This window comes from Mesoplodon mirus (assembly GCF_964341445.2).
Source record: "Mesoplodon mirus genome assembly, chromosome: 2".
In the NCBI taxonomy this organism is placed as follows: Eukaryota; Metazoa; Chordata; class Mammalia; order Artiodactyla; family Ziphiidae; genus Mesoplodon; species Mesoplodon mirus.
In genome coordinates, this window is record NC_138977.1 from 205,386,322 (window position 1) to 205,407,299 (window position 20,978).

General features: G+C 38.0%; 1 protein-coding gene across 2 annotated transcripts in view; it reads left to right on the forward strand.

Annotated features, from left to right (window-relative positions):
• The first annotated feature begins 2,702 nt into the window (after positions 1-2,702).
• SLK (STE20 like kinase) overlaps positions 2,703-20,978 on the forward strand; it is a 53,748-nt gene continuing 35,472 nt past the window's right edge. For both annotated transcript variants that reach the window (XM_082631683.1, XM_082631684.1), the window contains exons 1-2: positions 2,703-3,472; positions 20,357-20,521. In XM_082631683.1, the coding sequence (XP_082487809.1) occupies positions 3,323-3,472; positions 20,357-20,521 (315 nt within the window). In that variant the 5' untranslated portion in view covers positions 2,703-3,322. The remainder of the gene's footprint in view (positions 3,473-20,356; positions 20,522-20,978) is intronic.

Below are 20,978 nucleotides of genomic sequence, written 5' to 3' on the forward strand. Positions count from 1 at the left end.
ATGCCGCGGAGCGGCTGGGCCCGTGAGCCATGGCCGCTGGGCCTGCGCATCCGGAGCCTGTGCTCCGCAACGGGAGAGGCCACAACAGTGAGAGGCCCGCATACCGCAAAAAAAGAAAAAAAAAAAAAAAAAAAAGATAGATCTATTTGTGTTGACATGAAAGATGTCCATGATCCATATCAGATACCATTTTTATATTTAAAAAGTATATGCATAGAAAAAAATTTGGTCATCTATAACTTTTTAAAAGCAGCTTCATTGTGGTATAATTTACATACCATACAATTCACCCATTGTAACTCTACAGTCCAATGACTTTTGGTAAATGCATACAGTTTTGCAAACATTACCACAATCCAGTTTTAGAACTTTTTTGTTACCATCCAAAGTTCCCGCCTGCTCATTAAGGCTTAACTCTTAACAGTGGTTAGGTTGGGGGTGAAGTCTGGGAGGGTGAAGGCAGGAGGGGAGAATTATAGACAGCTTCCTAGTTTATCATTTCTGTCTCATTTGAATTAATTTACAACAAGGATATACTATCTTTTAATTGAGAAAACAGTAAAGGTTTTTCTATTTTGAAAAGAACAAAAAAAGGAAACAGACTTATACCCTTTGACCCAAATCTACTTCTGGTAATTTATCCTAAGGAAATAATCAAATATGTGGAAAAGGATCTGTGAACAAAGATATTTATTAATGTTTTATCTGAAACAGAGAAAAGTTGTTAAGCAATCTAAATATCTCATGATGGAAGAAAACAATTACTAATCACACTGAAATATGAAAGGTACAGGATGCAAATATTTATATGCAATCTTTATAATTTTATCCATGTAAAAAATCTTAATGCACAGCCAGAAAGTCCTGTTTGGAAATATAATGAAATCTTGCCAATGGTTATCTCTGGATGGTAAAATTATAGCACTTTTAATTTTTTTGTGCATTTCCCACAATGAGTATTATCTTTACATCTAAAGCCAATTACATAAATGATACTAATTAAAAGTAGGGCTTCCCTGGTGGCGCAGTGGTTGAGAGTCCGCTTGCCGATGCAGGGGACACGGGTTCGTGCCCCGGTCCGGGAAGATCCCACATGCTGCCGAGCAGCTAGGCCCGTGAGCCATGGCCGCTGAGCCTGCGCGTCTGGAGCCTGTGCTCCGCAACGGGAGAAGCCACAACAGTGAGAGGCCCGTGTACCGCAAAAAAAAAAAAAAAAATTAATTATGGTATTGTTTTCACAGGTGTTTCCATTTGTCAAAACATAAAAGTGTGTATTTTATTTTATTTATTTTTACAATAACTTATTTTCTCATTTTTATTGAAATGTAGTTGATTTACAATGTTGTGTTAGTTTCAGGTGTACAGCAAAGTGATTCAGACCATATATATCTATATCTATATATCTATATATATATAAATATATATATTCTTTTTAAGATTGTTTTCCATTATAGGTTATTACAAGATACTGAGTATAGTTACCTAAAAGTATATATTTTAAATATGTACATTTTATTGTATATCAGTTATACCTCAATAAACCTATTAAAAAATAGTCTTGAGAAACAAGATCATCATATCCCTCTTACTACAAGAGGGGTTTTGTTATGCCATTTTGGGGCTGGAGGACAAAATGATTTGGTAGGGGTACTTGGACAGCAAAATGGCCTCTGCTCCAGATAGCATGGATGCATGCATCCATTCATTCATTCATTCATTCATTCATGGGGTCTGCTTTCCTATCACATGCCAGTAATGTTGGTAGGTACCTGGATATCATGATGCTTAACCAGCCACTGCCCTGAAAGTGCTCCCTCCTAGTGGAGGGGAAGGCGCGGCACCATCTGACAGATTGCAGCCAGCACCCACATGAGGTCATCTTCCACTAGTGCTGTCCAAGGGGCCCGGAGGCAGATCAGGAAGTGAAGGCCTTAGTAAGTGGTTCAGATGGAGTCAAGAAGGGTGACACCAGGATTACGGCTATGGAAGTGGCCAGAAGACGGTAGATTACCCTCAAGGGAGTGTCGTGATCATCACTCAAGAAGCGGGCTTAAACAATTTTTATATTTTATGGCTGTCTTACGTGCACACTTGGAACAACAGCAGGAACTGAAATTGAGCGTTTGCCGGTGCAGGCACCTTGCAAAGGGCTTACATCCATTGCCTCATTTACTCCTCGCCACAACCCCCAGGTCGGGACTTTAAGGACCTTCATTTCACAATGAAGAAACTGAGGCTCGGAGAGGTTAGTCGCCCAAGGTCACAGAGCTCGTAAGCTCTGGATCCAAAGCAAACAGCCACCACAGATACTTCCCTCTCACTCTGGGGCCCGTTTGAGAACGAAAAGGTCCAGATCGGGACAGCTCAGCTTTCGCTCGCTACGCATTTTCCCAGATCCAGAATGGAGGAAACATCCGCTAGCACAACCAACAGGGTCGTGCGCAAAGAGGCAACTCCATCAAAGCCGTTGGCTGACAAGAATTTGGGGCTTGGAGAACAAACCCGGAGCAACCGTCAACCAGCTACCAGCTGAAGCACCAACAGCGAAGCCCGCGCCGAGGGCAAGCGAGCCTCCTAGGGCCGCCAGCTTGCGGGGCTCAACGCGCGTGCGCGGGGCCAGAGGGGCCACCCCCGCGCGAGTGCGCGGAGAGCCTGGCGCGCGGCCGAGGGAGCGCGCGGGCGCGCTGCGGCGTCGGCGTTGGCGCGCACTCTAGGCCGAGGCTGCGTGGGCTGGGGAGGGAGCTAGGCGGAGGCGGCGGCGGCAGCGGCTGCGGCAGCTGCGCCCCAGAGCCCAGGGGGACGCGCGGACCTCGCACCGCGGGTGCAGACGGCTGCGGAGGAGACCCCGGGCTCCCGGCCCGGGGCGGGAGAGCTCGGCCAGACGACTGCCCGCCTCAGAGGCTGCCGGCCGCGTCCCTATCCCGGAGTGGCCGACGCCCCTGGAGACTCGCCGTGACACGGGCCTAACCGCGGTGGCCGCGGGCGTCCGGACCACTCGGGCCCGTCGGGCCGGGCCGGTCGGGGAACAAGCGTCCGGGCAGGTGCCGCCCCCCGAGGGCCGGCCGGGGGCCAGGCGCTTAGCCGCGCGGCCCACGGGCCGGGCTCGGCGGAGGGGCCGCCCGCGCAGCGTCCCCACCCCGTGGGCCGGAGCGGGAGTCGCGCCCCGCCTTCTCCGGAGACGGCCGGGCCGGAGCGGCGGGATCCCGGACAGCCAGCGCCCGCCGTCGCCCGCCGGGCTCGCGCGGGAGAGGAGGGAGGAGAAACTTTGCCTCTTATTGTTGTTTTTACTCCTTAAGTGTAAGGAACTCTGTTGGGAGGAAGAATGTCCTTCTTCAATTTCCGTAAGATCTTCAAGTTGGGGAGCGAGAAGAAGAAGAAGCAGTACGAACATGTGAAGAGGGACCTAAACCCCGAGGAGTTTTGGGAAATTATAGGAGAATTGGGCGACGGAGCCTTTGGGAAAGTGTACAAGGTAAGAGGGAGAAACGGGAAGTTGCACTTGTGAGATCAAACAGCCCGTGGCCCGGAGTGGCACGAGGATTTCTCGCTCCCGCGTCCTGTTCCTGTCTCTTGGACCTTCTTCTGACTTCGTAAACGTACGTTGGAACTTTATTTAGGTTATCATCCAAGCAGCAGCTAAGAGGTAGGGTTTAAGGTTGAACAAAATGGGGCCTGGATGTAGTTTAAAGAGTAGTTGCCAAACGGAGGCAAGGTTTACCGTCTGCTCTGTTAAACGTTAAAGGAAATGAGGGTGTTCTTTAATTTAAAGGAGGGGTCTGGTTGTGGCCCTCAAGCATTTTCAAATCAGAAACTCATTATACTTTTCAGTGGATTTCAATTTGTGTACTAGCTGTTTGCATTCGTATGTATACTTACACTAAAGCAGTTCCCTTTTGGGGTCCAGAGTATATATTTGGTTGTATCTATTGCTCATACATAACCAGTCTCTTGGGGATGAGAGCAAAGTAATTGCTACTTGCAGACTATTCTTGAGTTGGTTGCTTGACAGCATACTGTAAAATGGAGTGGAATTTCTGATAGAAAATTTTCTGAAGAAAACCTGCATCTGGTATTAGTTTCTAAATATAATTATAATAAACATTGACTAGAAGTCAGTTTAAGGGCTTAAGAAATTTAAAAAAACATGCACCTACATATATACACACACATATTTTTACATACAGATGTTCATTTCAGTAGAAAGAGGTTTGCCGTTTCAATAGGAAGGCATGGGTTAACTGTTTACTGTCTTGTAAGGAGTATATGAATGATGTCATCAGATATTTTCATCCTGAAGGGTGAGGATTTTATGAGACAGTTTAAGGGGAAGGACCCACAGGGTTGCCTAGAAGTGAAAATATAAATAACTTAAGTTTATACAGGACTCTGCGGTTTTTAAAGTACTTTCACATAATTTGGCCCCCGTGAGAGTTCTGCGAGATATGCAGGTCAGTAGTATCTACATTTCATAGATGAGGACACTGAGACTCAAATTGTTCACATTCACACAAGTCACAGCCTAGATTTGATCTCAAGTCTTCTGACCCCGTATTTACTGTTACTTTTTTTTTTTTTTTACTTTAATGTCTATTGGTAGAAGTGATAGCAGTTTTCCTTCTAAGCATCATCACACTGTCTGCCTTTGCCCTGCCTCTAATGCATCTCAAAGCCCCTCATTCTTAGTCTGAAATATCTACTCTTTTCTGTGTGCTTTCAAAACACATTGTTCACCTTGCTTACTATGGCACTTGTCACATGTTAATGTATTTATGTTTTTATGATAAGACTAGGGGCCAAAATTATATACATTTGGGTTAATTCTATTGCCTTAGCACATAGTGCATTTCTCTTTATATTTGTGGAAACGAAAGAATGTGTGTTACCTGCTTGTGAGCGCTATTGAAGCTACTGTGTGCTGTGAAAGTTGACAAAGTAAACTTCAGTGCCTAATGTGGAGGGTAGACTATGGATTTCAACAAGAGCTTACAGTATAGAATGTATGGTAGACAGGGCTTTTAGTGCAGTGGGATGATCACTCCTGGGAGTTAAGAATTGTGTTTTATTGCTGGTTGTCACAAACCAGCTTCGAGATCTTCGAGAAATTTAATGTCTTTGGACCTCCTTTTTCTGAGGTGGAAAATCATAGATTTCCCTAAGTGTTTAGATTCTTTTACCCATTAATGTTCTGTGAGTATGCAGTTATCTAGGAAAGGCAAAAATAAATCCTCAAGGCTGGGATCTGGTAGTTAGAAGGCAGTAGGTGATTATGGGCAGTTTTCGTGGTATAAATGTTTTATTGAACAGAAACAGTGTAATATTAAGACACTGGCTCCAGAGTTGGACTATATCTTGGCTCCCTCAATAGCAGCCTGTGACCTTGGACAAGTTACTTAATCGTTCCGTGTCTCATTTTTCTCATCAGTAAGACCTCCTCCTCAGTGTGTGTGAATTAAAGGAGATAAAAAATGTAAGACACAAAAAAGGGCTCAGAACATGGCAGAAAATTACTGTTATTACATTTACAGCTCGGAAACAAAATATGGGATGGGACAGGAAAAGGGACCTACGAAGATAGTAAACCATTTTCTGGCACAGGCAGATTGTGTGGACATGCTAACGCTATGTGATTTAATTCTTTAATGACTCTGCAGGGGGAATGTATCTTCCTATAGTGGGAGACCAATTGAAAAATTTTTGAAAAGCAAGAGACTTACTCCATGTAGTTGAACACTATAAGGTTGTGTCAAGGATAATTTTTGTGGGCTTGGTATCTATTTTAGTGGGATATTTGAAGAGTGTGAGTTCTTTGCATCTTTTCTTTTCATCTTTCTATTTTATGCTTTCAAGGAGTAAGCTCTGAGATTTTTTTAAAAAGAAAATTTAAAATTTAAACTTATCTGACCTGTTCTGCCTTTTTTGTAACCTTTTTTATTGTACAAGATTCTCTAGAAATTTTAAATTTATAAACTTCTGTGTAAGAGAAAAAGCTTTGATAGCTTTTTTTTTACAATTGTATGTATTAGTATGTAATAGAAAACTATTTCTAAAGTTGCTTCCAACTGTCATTTGCTTATGGAAATTAGTAACTGTTACAAAGGTTAAATTTCTAAATAGGCAAAATCACTTTTCCATCATATTGTTGTATGCTTTCCACCCAGTCCTGCACTATACAACTCTGTAACAGTTACTTTCTTGCCTGAAAGATCTTCCCAATTTAAAATTTATTTTCTCTTTTTAATAGTATTATTTGACACATAAATGAAGATATGTAGTATCCCTCACAATTTTTTATGTTTGGATTTCTGTTGCTTTGAACAGAAAAAAAAAAAAAAAAAGGAATGACATGAAATGATCTATTGAATTGAAGCTGAACTATTGACTGTGTGCTGGATGAAGGTGATTCCTTTTATGTCCCTGATGGGTATGCACCTTTTTTTAAAAAAAAAGTAGTGAAATATATAATCTTTGTATTGAGAAGTATAAAACATATATGTACGTTTAGCAAACAATAGTAAAGTGAACTCATATTAACAACCATCAGAGTAAAGGAATTCTGCCAGTACCCCAAAATCCTTCCCACCTCCTTTCTGAATTGCTTCCTCTCTCCCCCTAAAGGAAACCACTATCCTATCTGTAAGTTTTTCATTTCTTTCCTTTCTTCATAGTTTACTATCTAGGAGTGTATAACTAAACATGATACCTTTAGTTTTGTATGTATTGAGTGTATTTTGTGTCTTGCCTCTTTTGAAATCAGCATTATGTTTGTAAGGTTTTTGTCTTTGTTATCGCTAAAGCGGTATGTAGTTCATTGTTGCATAGAATTCCAATATATGGTTACATCACCAATTATTTACCATTGTACTGTTAATGGATATATCAGTTGTTTCCAGTGTTTGGCTTTTATACACAGTACTGGTGCATATATGTATGAGTTTCACTAAGACTTAACTCAGGAGTAGAATTGCTGGGTTATAGGGTAGTGTATCTTTAATTTTACTAGATGATGCCATACTATACCAGTTTACACTCCCACCAGCGGCGTATGATAATTTCCTTGCTCTGCATTCTCTCCAACATTTGATATTGTCAGAATTTTTAAGTTTTGACAATCTGATGTTATAGTTTTCCTTGTGGTTTTAATACATCTTTCTCTGACTGCTAATAAGGGATTCTTTTCACAGGTTTATTAGTAATTTGAATTTCTTCTTTTGTGTTCAAGTTTCTTGTTCATGTACCTCTTGGATGTCTTTTTCTTGTTTATTTGTAGTGTATTCTGGATTTTAACCATTTGCTGGTTATGGTTATTGCAAATACATTTTCATTCTGTGCCTGTCTTTTCATTTTCTTTATGGTGTCTTTTTATGAACAAGAAGTTCTTGACTTTAATATACTCCAACTTTGTTTTTTCTTTTTCAGTTAATGCTTTCTGTATTGTATTTGAGAAATTCTTTCCTGGAGTGTCCTTCCAGTTATTGGATGGGATGCTGCCCGATTGATGAATCACCTAATAAAGCTAATTAGATCTTTGAAAAAAAAAAAAAAGAGAAAAGCTTTCCTAACCTGAGATCATGGAGATAATCCCCTATTTTATCTTCTAAGAGCTTTATGATTTTGCCTTTAACATTTAGGTCTACAACCCTAAATGTTAGAATAGATTTTTGCAAATGGTATGATATAGGGGTCCAATTTCATTTTTTTCTTCAATGGATACACAGTTGTCCCAAGACTCTTCATCACTGGGGGAAACTATTCTTCCACTGCTCTGCAGTGCTGTCTGCAACATGTGTCTTTTTCTGCGATCTCTAGTCTCTTCATTAATCTATGAGTCTATTCCTTTGTCAGTATCCCGCTGTCTTAATTAGGAAAGCATTAAAACAAATCTCTGCTAGAGAAAGACTTCCCCTTGTTCTTATTCAGCAGTGTCTAGTATATTCTTGGCCTTTAGTGCTTTCATGTACATTTCAGAATTAGCTTAATTGAGTTCCACAAAAAAACCTGTTGTGCCTTTTTGAAGGGGTTTTACTGAATTTATATTTAGATCAACTTTGGAAAAATTAACGTCTCCATGATACTGAGTCTTCCTACCTATGCATATGTTTTATCTCTAGGTCTTTTTTTTAATAATCTCTCAATGATGGCTTATAATTTTCCTCCCCAGAAGTCTTAGGAGCTCAAACTACTTCAAGAGTGTCTTAAATGCATTGTTTTTCCTCTTGGAATTTCTTCCTTGTTTTGGTTATGTACAACCTTCAGTAGTCTTCTGAGAAAGGATGAATGGAAGGTTCGGTTAAGACCAGGCCTGTCTGAATATGTCTGTATTATAATGTCATACTTGATGTATAGTTTGGTCCTAGAAGTCTAGTTCAAAAATACATTTTTGAACTAGTGTTGGTGAGGACAAAGAGCAATTGAGAAAATCCCCATCCCTTACTTATGGCCAGGCTTCCAAAGTGATGGTATGAATTTATACCCCCATAAGTAAGGGATGGGGATTTTCTCAATTGCTCTTTGTCCTCCCCAACACTTGCTACTGTTATTAATACTGTTATTAATATTTTATGTTAGCCATTCTGGTGAGTGTGAAGTGGTTTTATTTACATTTTCCTTATGACTAAAAAAATTGAGTCATGTGCCTATCATGTGCCTATCGGATATTTGGGTATTTTCTTTTTTGTGAAATTTCCTGTTCGTTTGCCCATTTAAAAAAATAGCTGTATTGAGGTATAATTTATATAACTCAGAATTCACCTATTTTTTGTTTATAACTTGATGAGTTTTAATAACTTTGTACAGTTTTGCAACCATCACTACAGTCTAGCTTTAGAATCCTCTTTTGACCACCTGAAGTTCCCTTGTGCCCATTTACAGTCAATTCCTGTTCCTGCTGGGGTTTTCTTTGTCTGATTACTAATGAGGTTGAGTTCCTTTTTATAGACTTATTGGCCATTTGGATTTCTTCTTCCCTGAAGTGCTTGTTAAAGTCTTTTGGGTTCTTTTTCTTTTTCTCATTGATTTATGGGAGTCTATATATTCCGGAAACTAATCCTCTCAAGTTATATATGATGCACATTATTTTCTCTTGCTTTGTAATTTGTCTTTTCTTTCTCTTTATGATATCCTTCTTTTGTATAGACATTTCAGATTTTAATGTAGTTCAATTTATTAACTTTTTATACTTAGTGCTTTTTGTCTTAAAATTTCCTTATCCAGGGTGATGAAGATGTCCTCCTATATTATGTTCTTAAAGTTTTGTGGTGTTGCCTTCTTCCTATACATTAGGTCTATAATTAAACTGATGTTGGTTTTTGTCTATAGTGTGAAGTAGGGGTCCAGTTTCATTTTTTCTATGTAGATACCCAGTTGTCTCAACACAATTTACTGAAAAGACCACCCTTTCCGTATTGCTTTGCAATGCCTCCATCATATGTCGAATGTCAATATACACATGGTATATTTCTATGAATTTCCTATTTCTTTAGGATAAATTCCTAGAAGTAGAATTGTTAGGGTAAAATACATGATCATTTATTAATGTTTACTTTGAAATTACTCTAGAAAGGTTTATAAATTTATTTTTAAATTAATTTTTAATTATATTGTAAGATGTTATGGAAAAACCTGAATGAACTTTTTGGCCAATCCAATACATAGTTAAAGAAGTTCTATTTATTGGGAAAATTAACTTATTAGAGATTAAAGTTGGTTTCTTTGACCATTACTCTAATTATTGTTCCTTCTCTTCTCTCCATAAATGTAACTATTATCATCGGTTTCTTTTTCTGTTTGTTTTGTTTTTGGGGTTTTTTTTTGGCTGTGCTGCGCAGCTTGTGGGATCTCAGTTCTCTGATCAGGAATTGAACCCAGGCCACGGCAGTAAAAACACTGAATCCTGTCCTCTGGACCACCAGGGAACTCCCCATCACCAGTTTCATGTATATGTGTCTAGATATTTTTCTGTGTACTTAAGTATATATACATGGGTTACACCTATTTAAACAACCCAACAATGGTCTATTTCTGTGCCTTTGTTCCTTGACCTTTTTCAATGTTAGTTTTTATCCTTTTAAAAAAGTATTTGCTTTTTCACTAGACAAAAAGAGTATCTGTTTATTTCATTTTCCATTTCTCTCATTTTTAAAGAGATTGCCATTTAAAAATTAATTGAATTATTCATATTCTAATAGAGTTGTTTTCTTGTTGATTTGAAAGTACTTTTTATGTACTATGAAAATGAGCACTTTATAATAATGGTGCAGTTATTTTAGTTACTTTAGTTTATGCTGCTTTTTTGATATAAAGACATATAATGTTCTTTATTCTACAAAATCTGTCATTGTGTTACTTTGCTTTTTTCCCTTCACTTTCATGCTTAGAAAAGCCTTCCCTACCCAGAAATTAGATAAATATTTATCTATATTTTCTTCTAAACTTCTTAATAGTTCAGTTATGAAGAATTTTAATTTTAATTCATCTGGAATATAATTTTTTTTCTGTGGATTGACATGACGCTCTATTCTACCTTAAAAAAACCAAAAATATATTTCCTCTATTTCTAGAAATGTAAATACTATTATTTTGAAAATATAGCAAAGTATAAAGAAGAATATATAAAAATAATTCTACCTTTTAGATAACCTGTTAATTTAAAAGAACCCAAGGGTATACTCATGTGGTTAGAAACTTGAAGAGTACAAAAAATGATAAAATTGAAAAATGAAAGCCTTCCCCGCCAGTCTTTTTTCCCGAATTTAACCACTATAATAATATCTGTGTATCTTTTCAGGTAAAATTTTATGCCTGTATGGGCATATATACAAATGTTTCTTTGTAAAACTGAAAATGTATCGACACATGCACGTTAGTATATACAGGTGAACTTAACTGCCTATCAAATTGATAGCATAATCATACTGGAAAAGTGCTTCAAATGATGTTTTAAATTAATTAATTAATTTATTTTTGGCTGTGTTGCGTCTTCGTTGCAGTACACGGGCTTCTCATTGTGGTGGCTTATCTTGTTGTGGAGCATGGGCTCTAGGTGCGCGGGCTTCAGTAGTTGTGGCACACAGGCTCAATAGTTGTGGCTCGTGGGCTCTAGAGCGCAGGCTCAGTAGTTGTGGTGCATGGGCTTAGTTGCTCTGTGGCACGTGGGATCTTCCTGGACGAGGGCTCGAACCCGTATCCCCTGCATTGGCAGGCGGATTCTTAACCACTGCGCCACCAGGGAAGTCCCAAATGATTTTTGAATAGAGTGCTCTGACTAGTGGGATGTATTTAAAGGATAAAAAGAACAGCAAAGAATGCTTGAACTTTATTAAATAGGTTTGTTACTAGTAGTGATACTAATGTTATAATTCTGAAAATACTTTGCATGTACTATAGGATAGAGCAAATTAATTAATAATTCCCCACTAAAAGGAACCAGGGCTCTTTGAAAAGTCTAATCCAGGTCTGGGCTAGAGAAGTACAAAAGTGATAAAATTGAAAAGTAAAAGCCTCCCCACTACTCATTTTTTCCCAAAGGAGCCTGGATATCTTGGACCAGAAAGCAAAGATATGCTCAAAAATAAATGGGGACATGCCCAAAGAATACTGGTTAGTTTTGAGCAACAAAAATATCAACAAAATAGTAGCCTAATAGAGGAATGCTAGTTAGTTAATATATAAAGATTGATAAAATTAGAAAAACCACTATTTTGCAACCACACTATACTAATTCAGGCAAAAATTATTGATGGATGCTAAAAAAATCATTGTGTGGAAGGCTGTGGAGGAACATGGTTTCACCCCGTAAGTATCGTAAGTAAGTATCACCCCGTAAATGTACCTTTTTGGTAGAGAGAGCTGATGGATACCATCTTAATTAAGTGATCAAACCTGGGGTTAATCAACAGTAACAGGAGGAACTGTATTTTCTGATGTAATTCAGTGGGAACTGTATAATCACCTAATGTAGTATTTTTGTTAAAGATATCTAACCTGAATCTGATAATGAGGAAACAGTCAGACAAGTCCATGGTTTGAACTTTTAAAAATGTAAGCAATAAAGGATTTTTTTTTTAGATATTTGAGAAATTTGAATATGCAGTATATATTAGATATTGTATCAATGTTAAATTCTTTGGGTATGTTAATTATATTGTGGTTATGTGTGAAGTGCAGCTTACTTTGCAAGTGGCATAGTAAAAAAGAAATGCATATATGTGTGTGTTAGTATATACATATGTATCTTTTACATATATATGTAAAATATATGTGTGTGGATCTTGTGTGTGTGTATGTGAGGGTGAGAAAAGCAAATATAACAAAATGTTAATTGGTGACTGGGTGAGGGGTGTATGGGTGTTCACTGTTCACTCCTCTGTAGGTTTGAATTTTTCAAAATAAAAAAGTAAGGGGTCATATTTTAAAATACTCTTCTGCACATTGCTTTATTTCACTTAACAGTTCTCCTTTTCACATTTTTTTCCTCCCTCTATATAGTCATCATTTTTCTCTTTCTCTTTTTCTGTGAAAGGAGAAAGAAAGTCTCCTTTCAGAGTAGGCAACTACTTCTATACTATTACTAAAGTTATTTGGTGTTTGTTAAATACTGCATTATGTTTTGTACTCAATACCACATGAAGTCCAAATTCCTAGCATGTATACATTTATGTTTTAAAAGAGGTAACTGAAACTTTGGATTGCAAAAGTAGCTTTAACGTGCTGGCTTTTCTTTTCTCCTTATTTGTAAAAATCTTCGTATTTGTGTTGAATAACTTACCTTGACAACAGCATGTTTTGGCCCTTCTATAATTTAACGTTAAGAATGTTTGTGTGTCGGGCTTCCCTGGTGGCGCAGTGGTTGAGAGTCCGCCTGCCGATGCAGGGGACGCGGGTTCGTGCCCCGGTCTGGGAAGATCCCACATGCCGCGGAGCGGCTGGGCCTGTGAGTCATGGCCGTTGAGCCTGCGCGTCCGGAGCCTGTGCTCCGCAACGGGAGAGGCCACAACAGTGAGAGGCCCGCGTACCGCAAAAAAAAAAAAAAAAAAGAATGTTTGTGTGGCAATGACCTGCCTTATCATTTAAAAGCCTTTATTTTTCTTGAATTAATGTCCAGAAGTAGTACATCTTTGTCGTATTTTTAAATATTTTTTTGAAATTGTCTTTTCGTGTTCTCACTTTTTCATCTGTTCAACTATGCAGCCTGTGCAAATTTCCCCAGCTTATCTTTCACACAATTGTCAATAATGTTCCAGTTTATTCAGGCTGCTCCGAGTCAGCAAGTCCTTGAAATAAGTGGGAAAACTGTGTGATCTGAGAATTGGTAAAACATTTTGGAAACTGCAGATTTAGCCAACGTTAACTTATTACTGACATTTTGCTGTTGGTATCTTGACTGACAATAACTCAGTTTTCAATAAATAACCAGAACAATATAAATAAAATAGTGTTTGGGAATATAAAGAGAATATAGAGTATATTCCTTTCTCTTTTGCAGAATTCAGGAAATGACATGAAAACTCTTTAAAAATTTTATTTATTTATTTATTTATTTATTTGGCCATGCCAAGCGGCATGTGGGATCTTAGCTCCCTGGTCAGGGATGAGCTCATGGCCCCTGCAGTGGAAGCGCAGAGTCCTAACCACTGGACCGCCAGGAAATTCCCCGGAAAATGCTTTTTTAAAAAGGATTTCTGTAATAGTTTCCAGATGTTATGGGAAGAGTATGTATAGTTGATCCTCATTATTTGCGGATTCTGTATTTGTGAATTTGTCTACTTGCTAAAATCTGTTTGTAGTCCCCAAATCTATACATGCATTACTTTCACAGTCATTTGTGTACGTGTGCAAAGCTATGTAAAATGTGAGTCCCTAGACCCACACATTACATGCTGAGATTGAACTAAGTGATGCTATGTCTTCTCGTCTCAGCTCTCACACAGAGATTTCCAAAGGATGCAGACAGTAGAGAGCAATGTCGTGAGGTGCAAGAAGCTCCTGCCTTGGGACCAGTTGGGTGGGGTTTGAATCCCAGCTCTGGCACCTGTTAATTGGGGCAGCCACCTAACATTTTTGAACCTCATTTTCTCTTTTGTAAAACAAAGAAAATAGAATCTACCAGAATGAGTTGTTTTTGAGATTGAAGATTATAATCTACATGAGGAGGGGTGTGTGTGTGTATTTCTTTTAGGAGCAGTGCTTCAGTATTCACTAATTCAGGGTCTGTAGTGACCTATATAGAACATAACTAGCACAAATAATGGAAAGCAACTGTATATCTTTGCCAAGTGATGTTGAGTAATTTTATTCTTATTTGATATTCACACTCATTCCTAGCAAAATCTTATCAGGGCTCTGAGAAGATCACCAGAATTAGCATATAATGTAAAACAGGTAGCAACAATCGCTAAACAATCTAAAACTATCTGCTTTCTCTAGTGCTATTCTTTTTTTTTTCCCTCACTTAACTGCTCTTTGGAACTTTGAATGTTTATTAACCAATATTTATTTTTAATTTTTTTAACTTTTTATTTTATGTTGGAGTATAGCTGATTAACAATGTTGTGATAGCTTCAGGTGCACAGCAAAGGGACTCAACTATACATATACATGCATCTCTTCTCCCCCAAACTCCCCTCCCATCCAGGCTGCCACATAACATTGAGCAGAGTTCTCTGTGCTATACAGTAGGTCCTTGTTGGTTATCTATTTTATTTCTTTATTTTTAAATGCATAGACCTTTTTTAAAGTTTTATTTATTTTATTTTTGTCTGCATTGGGTCTTTGTTGCTGTGCGCAGGCTTTTCTCTAGTTGAGGAGAGTGGGGGCTACTCTTCATTGCGGTGTGCAGGCTTCGCATTGCAGCAGCTTCTCGTTGCTGAGCATGGGCCCTAGAGCACAGGCTCAGTAGTTGTGCCGGGCTTAGTTGCTCTGCGGCATGTGGGATCTTCCTGGACCAGGGCTTGAACCCATGTCCCCTGCATTGGCAGGCGGATTCTTAACCACTGCGCCACCAGGGAAGCCCCAAGAATAGCTCAGTCTGCCTTTAAGGGGCTTGCTGAAAGCCAACTAACAGCTGGAGGTGCCGGGGAATGAACCTGGGGCCTGGTACATGCACGTACATGTTGATCCCAAACTCTGTGACTATCCCTTCTCCCCATCCTTCCCAGTATGAGTTTGTTTCTGTTTTGTAAATAAGTTCATTTGTATCATTTCTTTTTAGATTCTGCATAACCAAATATTTAGTACTACTCTGTGTCTTAGTTCTCCCATCTATAATCCTCATCTGTTTTAGAAGGATTATGCCACTTATTAAATTCGTGTCTTTCAGCTCCAGACACCCCCTTCTATAGCTCTACTTTGTGATGCAGTTCTAAGATTTTGCAAATCACATTTCTGGCTTGCCAGCTGCTCACTTTTAGGTTTCAGAAGTATGGAGCACTAGAGGGAGGCTGCAAGGAGGAGGAGGAAGAAAGAACCTACGCCTTTCTCTTTGTTTCCTGTGGGCTCCCTGTCTGCTTTCCTGTTACTTTGACCATCATCCTAGTGGAAGGTCTTCACTCCAGCAACAGCAGTCCTGAATTCAGTTTGTAGTTTTTCCAACACTCACAGAGCTAGCCTCATCACAACCCTTACTAACACCAGCTCCAGTTGGCTAGTCCCCTCTTCTTCAAAAGGTACCCTAGTCCCACAAGATCCTCTTCCAAGTTCAGAGCCGCCAGAGGCTGCTGAGCAGAGCAGCACTCTCTCCTCAGGGAGCTCAGTTTCAGCTCTGCAGAATCTTTCCTCCAGGTTTCTGAGTTTTAGTCATTCCAGTCTCTTTCCTTGGCTCCTGTGATTCGTGAAGATAAAAACATAGTGATTTTTAAGTGATCACGACTGATCTCTGAAAACTGTTTATCTATTGAAGTTATGTCTCCTTTAAATTAATATCTGAGTATTTGTTATTTCATTCTTGTTTTTTATTAACACTTGTTTAGTTATAATTACGTCTTTATGTGAAGAATTTTCATGCTTTTAGGTAGTAGATGAGACTTTCTTTTTTTTTAAAATGAATTTATTTATTTATTCATTTTTGGCTGCATTGGGTCTTCGTTGCTGTGCACGGGCTTTCTCTAGTTGTGGTGAGTGGGGACTACTCTTCGTTGAGGTGTGCGGGCTTCTCATTGCTGTGGCTTCTCTTGTTGTGGAGCACGGGCTCTAGACACCAGGCTTCAGTAGTTGTGGCTCGTGGGCTCTAGAGCACGGGCTCAGTAGTTGTGGCACACGGGCTTAGTTGCTCCGTGGCATGTGGGATCTTCCTGGACCAGGGCTCGAACCCGTGTCCCCTGCACTGGCAGGCGGATTCTTAACCACTGAGCCACCAGGGAAGTCCCGAGACTGTTTCTTTTTAACACTTTATTTGCATTATGTTTGTTGATAGTTTTACACACTTAACAACAATTTATTTCAGTTTTGATTTTTAGAGTTCTCTGGAATCATATCCTGATGAGTAATCAAGTTATTTTCAAACAATAATGTAAGAAGCACTATATTTTCTAATGTAAATTTTATTTATTATTTGTATTTAACCAAATGGTATTATTGTTGGTTTAATCAGTATACCCAGGGCATGGAATAATGAAATTTGTTACTACAAAGAACTTTAGAGATTATCTAGTATTAATTATTTTTCCCCTTTCATGCCATTCTATTCGCAAGTAAAATACACATCTTTAAAACCTTCCAGGACATTGGTAGAGGCATGCAGAAGCAGGATGACTTTTAACTCTACTCACAATATCCTTGGTCTCTTACCAGGGCTCGTATTTTATAGTGTTCCTCTTTAAGGACCATTCCCCTGTGCTCTTTCTTCCCAAAGTGTTATGTTAAAATGGTGAGAGAAGGGCTTATTTCTCACTGGCTTATTTCCTGACTTGGGGGAGGGCGAGTTCTATTTATTACTTTTTCAACTGTAGTGTCTTTCTTAGAGAGATAAACTTAATGCCATATTTCACCAGTTAATGATAGACTTTTTTTTTTTTTTTTTTTGCATTACGCGGGCCTCTCACTGTTGTGGCCTCTCCCGTTGCGGAGCACAGACTCCGGACACGCAGGCTCAGCGACCATGGCTCACGGGCTTAGCCGCTCCGCGGCATGTGGGATCTTCCCGGACCGGGGCACGAACCCGTGTCCCCTGCATCGGCAGGTGGACTCTCAACCACTGCGCCACCAGGGAAGCCCCTAGGATAGACTTTTAACTTTTAAACATCTCTCAAATTGGGATATGTCCCAATTTATTGATTGACGCCTTAGTATTGTTGTTCGCCAGATGACAGTTGTGATGTATCACCAAAGCTTTTCATGGCTAGAGAATGATATTGTGTGGAAAAACACAGACATTAGATAATTCTGAGTGAAAAAGTGACTCAGGAGTTAAGTGTGAAGAAGTGTTTAATTTTTCACGTATGCACAAGAATAATATACGCTAACAATTTTTGTCTATATTTATCCCAAAGAGCTCTTAAAAAGGAATAATGTGAAAATTCTAAATGATAAAGTGCCTGGCAGTTTTGCTTCCTTAGTGGAATATAAGATAATGGCACATCTTAAAAGGCTTTGTAGATTTGATAAAATACGGTAGATTAGCATATTATTCTAGAGTGGTAGTTATGACTGATAAAGTTATCTTTCTATCCATACATATTCTTTGAACCCTAAACATTAGGGTTACTTTCTTAGTAATTAGTATTAATTTTTATCTCTACCTAAGGAAGTAAAATGTAGCACAATCTAATTAGGAGAATTCCCATATATAGGCTAATACCTGGTTTGTTTATTCTTTCTACCTAAGGAAGTGAAATGTAGCAAAATCTACTTAGGATAATTCCTATATATAGGCTGATACCTGGTTTATTTATTCTTTCATCATCATCTCAAAGGTTAGATAATAGATCCCTAAGAAATATCCCGTAGACTGATTTTTTTGTATCTTATTTCTCTGTAAAAATAATACATGTCCATTTAAAAATGTAAACAATATGAAAAATATAGAAAAAGTCAAAAGCACGTGAAACTCTGCCATCCCCACTGATGATGTCTTTCCAGATATTTCTATGTAGCTATCCCTGTGTGAAAATGGATGTGTAGTTTTTGTAAAACTGCATACCTTTTGTGTTTAGTAAGTTACTTTTTTTCCATTCAGTGATATGTTGTGGCTTTTGTCCCATCTTAAGAAATATTAATTGGTTAGTCAAATATTTTTAATGGTTGCATAATTTTCCATTGTAGAAGCATACTGAAGGATTTAAGTAGACTCCCGTTAATGGACATTTAGGCTGATTAAGTTTTCTTTATTGTAAACAGTGCTTTGATGAATATTTTGCGCATGCATTTTTTTTTTGTAAAATTATCTCCTTATAAATTATTAAAAATGGGATTTGGACATTTATTTGTTTATTAAAACACTTATTACTAGCTTTTGAAAGTTTGCTATTTTTTCTTTTAAGGTGATTTACTGAAGTGATGATAACATATATAATATTGAAATGTCTTTTAAAAACCTCATTAGTATTTTAAGATTTGATTCCTAATTTTAAAAAAATGATCTTGGCTTCTACTACATATTTGGAAACCTTTCATTTCTAATAAATGGAGGTGAGAAGTTATTCAATTAAAGAAAAAATGGAAAAGTTAAAGTACTAAAAACAATGAAAAATACTTAAACTGATGGAAGTATAGGGAAACTGGAAAGGGTAATGATTAAAATAAAGAAAGGGCTTTGGAAACAACCTGGATTTGAATCCTGATTCAACCTCTTACTAGCTCTACATGACCTCGGGGAAGCCTTTTAATGTCTCTAAATTTATTTATCCTCCTTAAAAGTAGGGATGCTAATATATCATGGGGTCATTTTGAGGATTAAATAATAATAGTAATAATTCCAGATAACATGTTTGAATCTTTTTTACTATGTATGGCAGGCATTGTATTAAACGTTTATATGTATTTTTTTCACTTGGCAAATATTTATTATCTTAATTCTCACAAACTCGTGAGATATAAGTATGCTTTATTGATGAGGAAGCTAAAACTAAGAAAGGGAGTTTGTAAGTTGCCCAAGCAACATAGTTAACAAGTGGCAGAATCAGAATTTGAGCCCTACCAGTCTGACCCCATAGAGCCTGCAATAGCATGCATCAGTTAATATTTATGTTTAGGCTATCTTTAAAAAATAAGTATGTCAAGAGAATGAGAAGACAAGCCACTTGGAGAAAATGTTGGCGAAATATGTATCTGATAAAAGACCGTTATTCAAAATATATTAAGAATTCTTAAACCTCAACAATTAGAGAACCTACAGTCTGATTAAAAAATGACCAGAAGATTTGGACACCTCACTGAAGAAGATACTCAGATGGCCAATAAGCATATGAAAAGATGCTCAATATCATATGTCATTAGGGAGTTGCAAGTTAAAACAAGGAGATACCACTACACACGTATTAGAATGACAAAAATCTACGCCAACAACACCAAATGTTGGCAGGGGTGTGGAGCAACAGGAACTCTCATTGCTGTTGGGAATGCAAAATAGTACAGCCACTTTAGAAGACAGTTTGGCAGTATCTTGCAAAACTACACATACTCTTACCATATAATCCAGTAATTCTGCTCCTTGGTACTTACTCAAAGGGGTTGAAAACTTAATGTCCACACAGAAACCTTCACACAGATGTTTATAGCAGCCTTATTCATGATTGATAAAACTTGGAAACAACCAAGATGTCTTCAGTAGGTGAATGGATAAACAAACTGGCACATCTATATAATTGACTATTATTCAGTGCTAAAACGAAATTAGGTATCAAACCATGAGAAGACATGGAGGAGTCTTAAATGCTTGTTACTAAGTGAAAGAAGCCAATCTGAAAAGGCTACATACTGTATGAAAAACAAAATTATGGAGACAGTAAAAAGATCAGTGGAAGGGTTAGGAAGAAGGGCAGGACGAATAGGCAGCGCATAGAGATTTTTAGGGCAGTGAAACTATTGTGTATGATATTATAATGGTGGATACATATCATACATTTGTCCAGACCCGTAGAGCACATACCAGGCGTTAATCCTAATGTAAACAGTGGACTTTTGGTAATAATGATGTGTCAGTATAGGTTCATCAGTTGTAACAAATGTACCACTGTGGTGCAGAATGTTGATAGCGAGGGAGGCTGTGCATGTGTAGGGAGGAGAGTACATGGGAACTCTGTGTACTTTCTGCTCAGATTTGCTGGGAGCTTAAAACTACTCTAAAAAATAAAGTTTATTAAAAAAAATAATATTTAAAAAGCAAGTATGCGTTATAAGCGTGAACTTCTGATACTTTTGCTTTTAGGCCCAGAATAAAGAGACCAATGTTTTAGCTGCTGCAAAGGTGATTGACACCAAATCTGAAGAAGAACTTGAAGATTACATGGTTGAAATTGATATATTAGCATCTTGTGATCACCCTAATATAGTCAAGCTTCTAGATGCCTTCTATTATGAGAACAATCTTTGGGTAAGTATTTTCTGTTAATCTGTAGGAATAACCAAAATGAGTTAATTGTCCTAAAGAGGTTTATAAGTTGTGTAGGCCGATTTTATGTACTACCTCTTCTTTTTAGTCACTTATGCTACTTGAATGAGAATTGACCTGCTGGTGAGAGGGTCATTAACAACATAATTATCCTTAGCTTCAACAGACGTTTTGATGTGTATTTCAGATTGTACTGAATTTCATGATTGTTTGACATTGGACTCAAATGTAGAAACTTGGTTAAGAATATTAAATTTCCTAAATAATGAAATTAGATGCCTTTCTTGTTTTTAATTAATTTTTTTTCCCAGTTGGAACTTCTTTCTTTCTTTGAAGTCTTTTTTTTCCCCAGCACTTTAAAAATTTTATTTTTTCTTTTTTAATTGAAGTATAGTTGATTTACAATGTTGTGTTAGTTTGAAGTGTCTTGTTTAAGTGT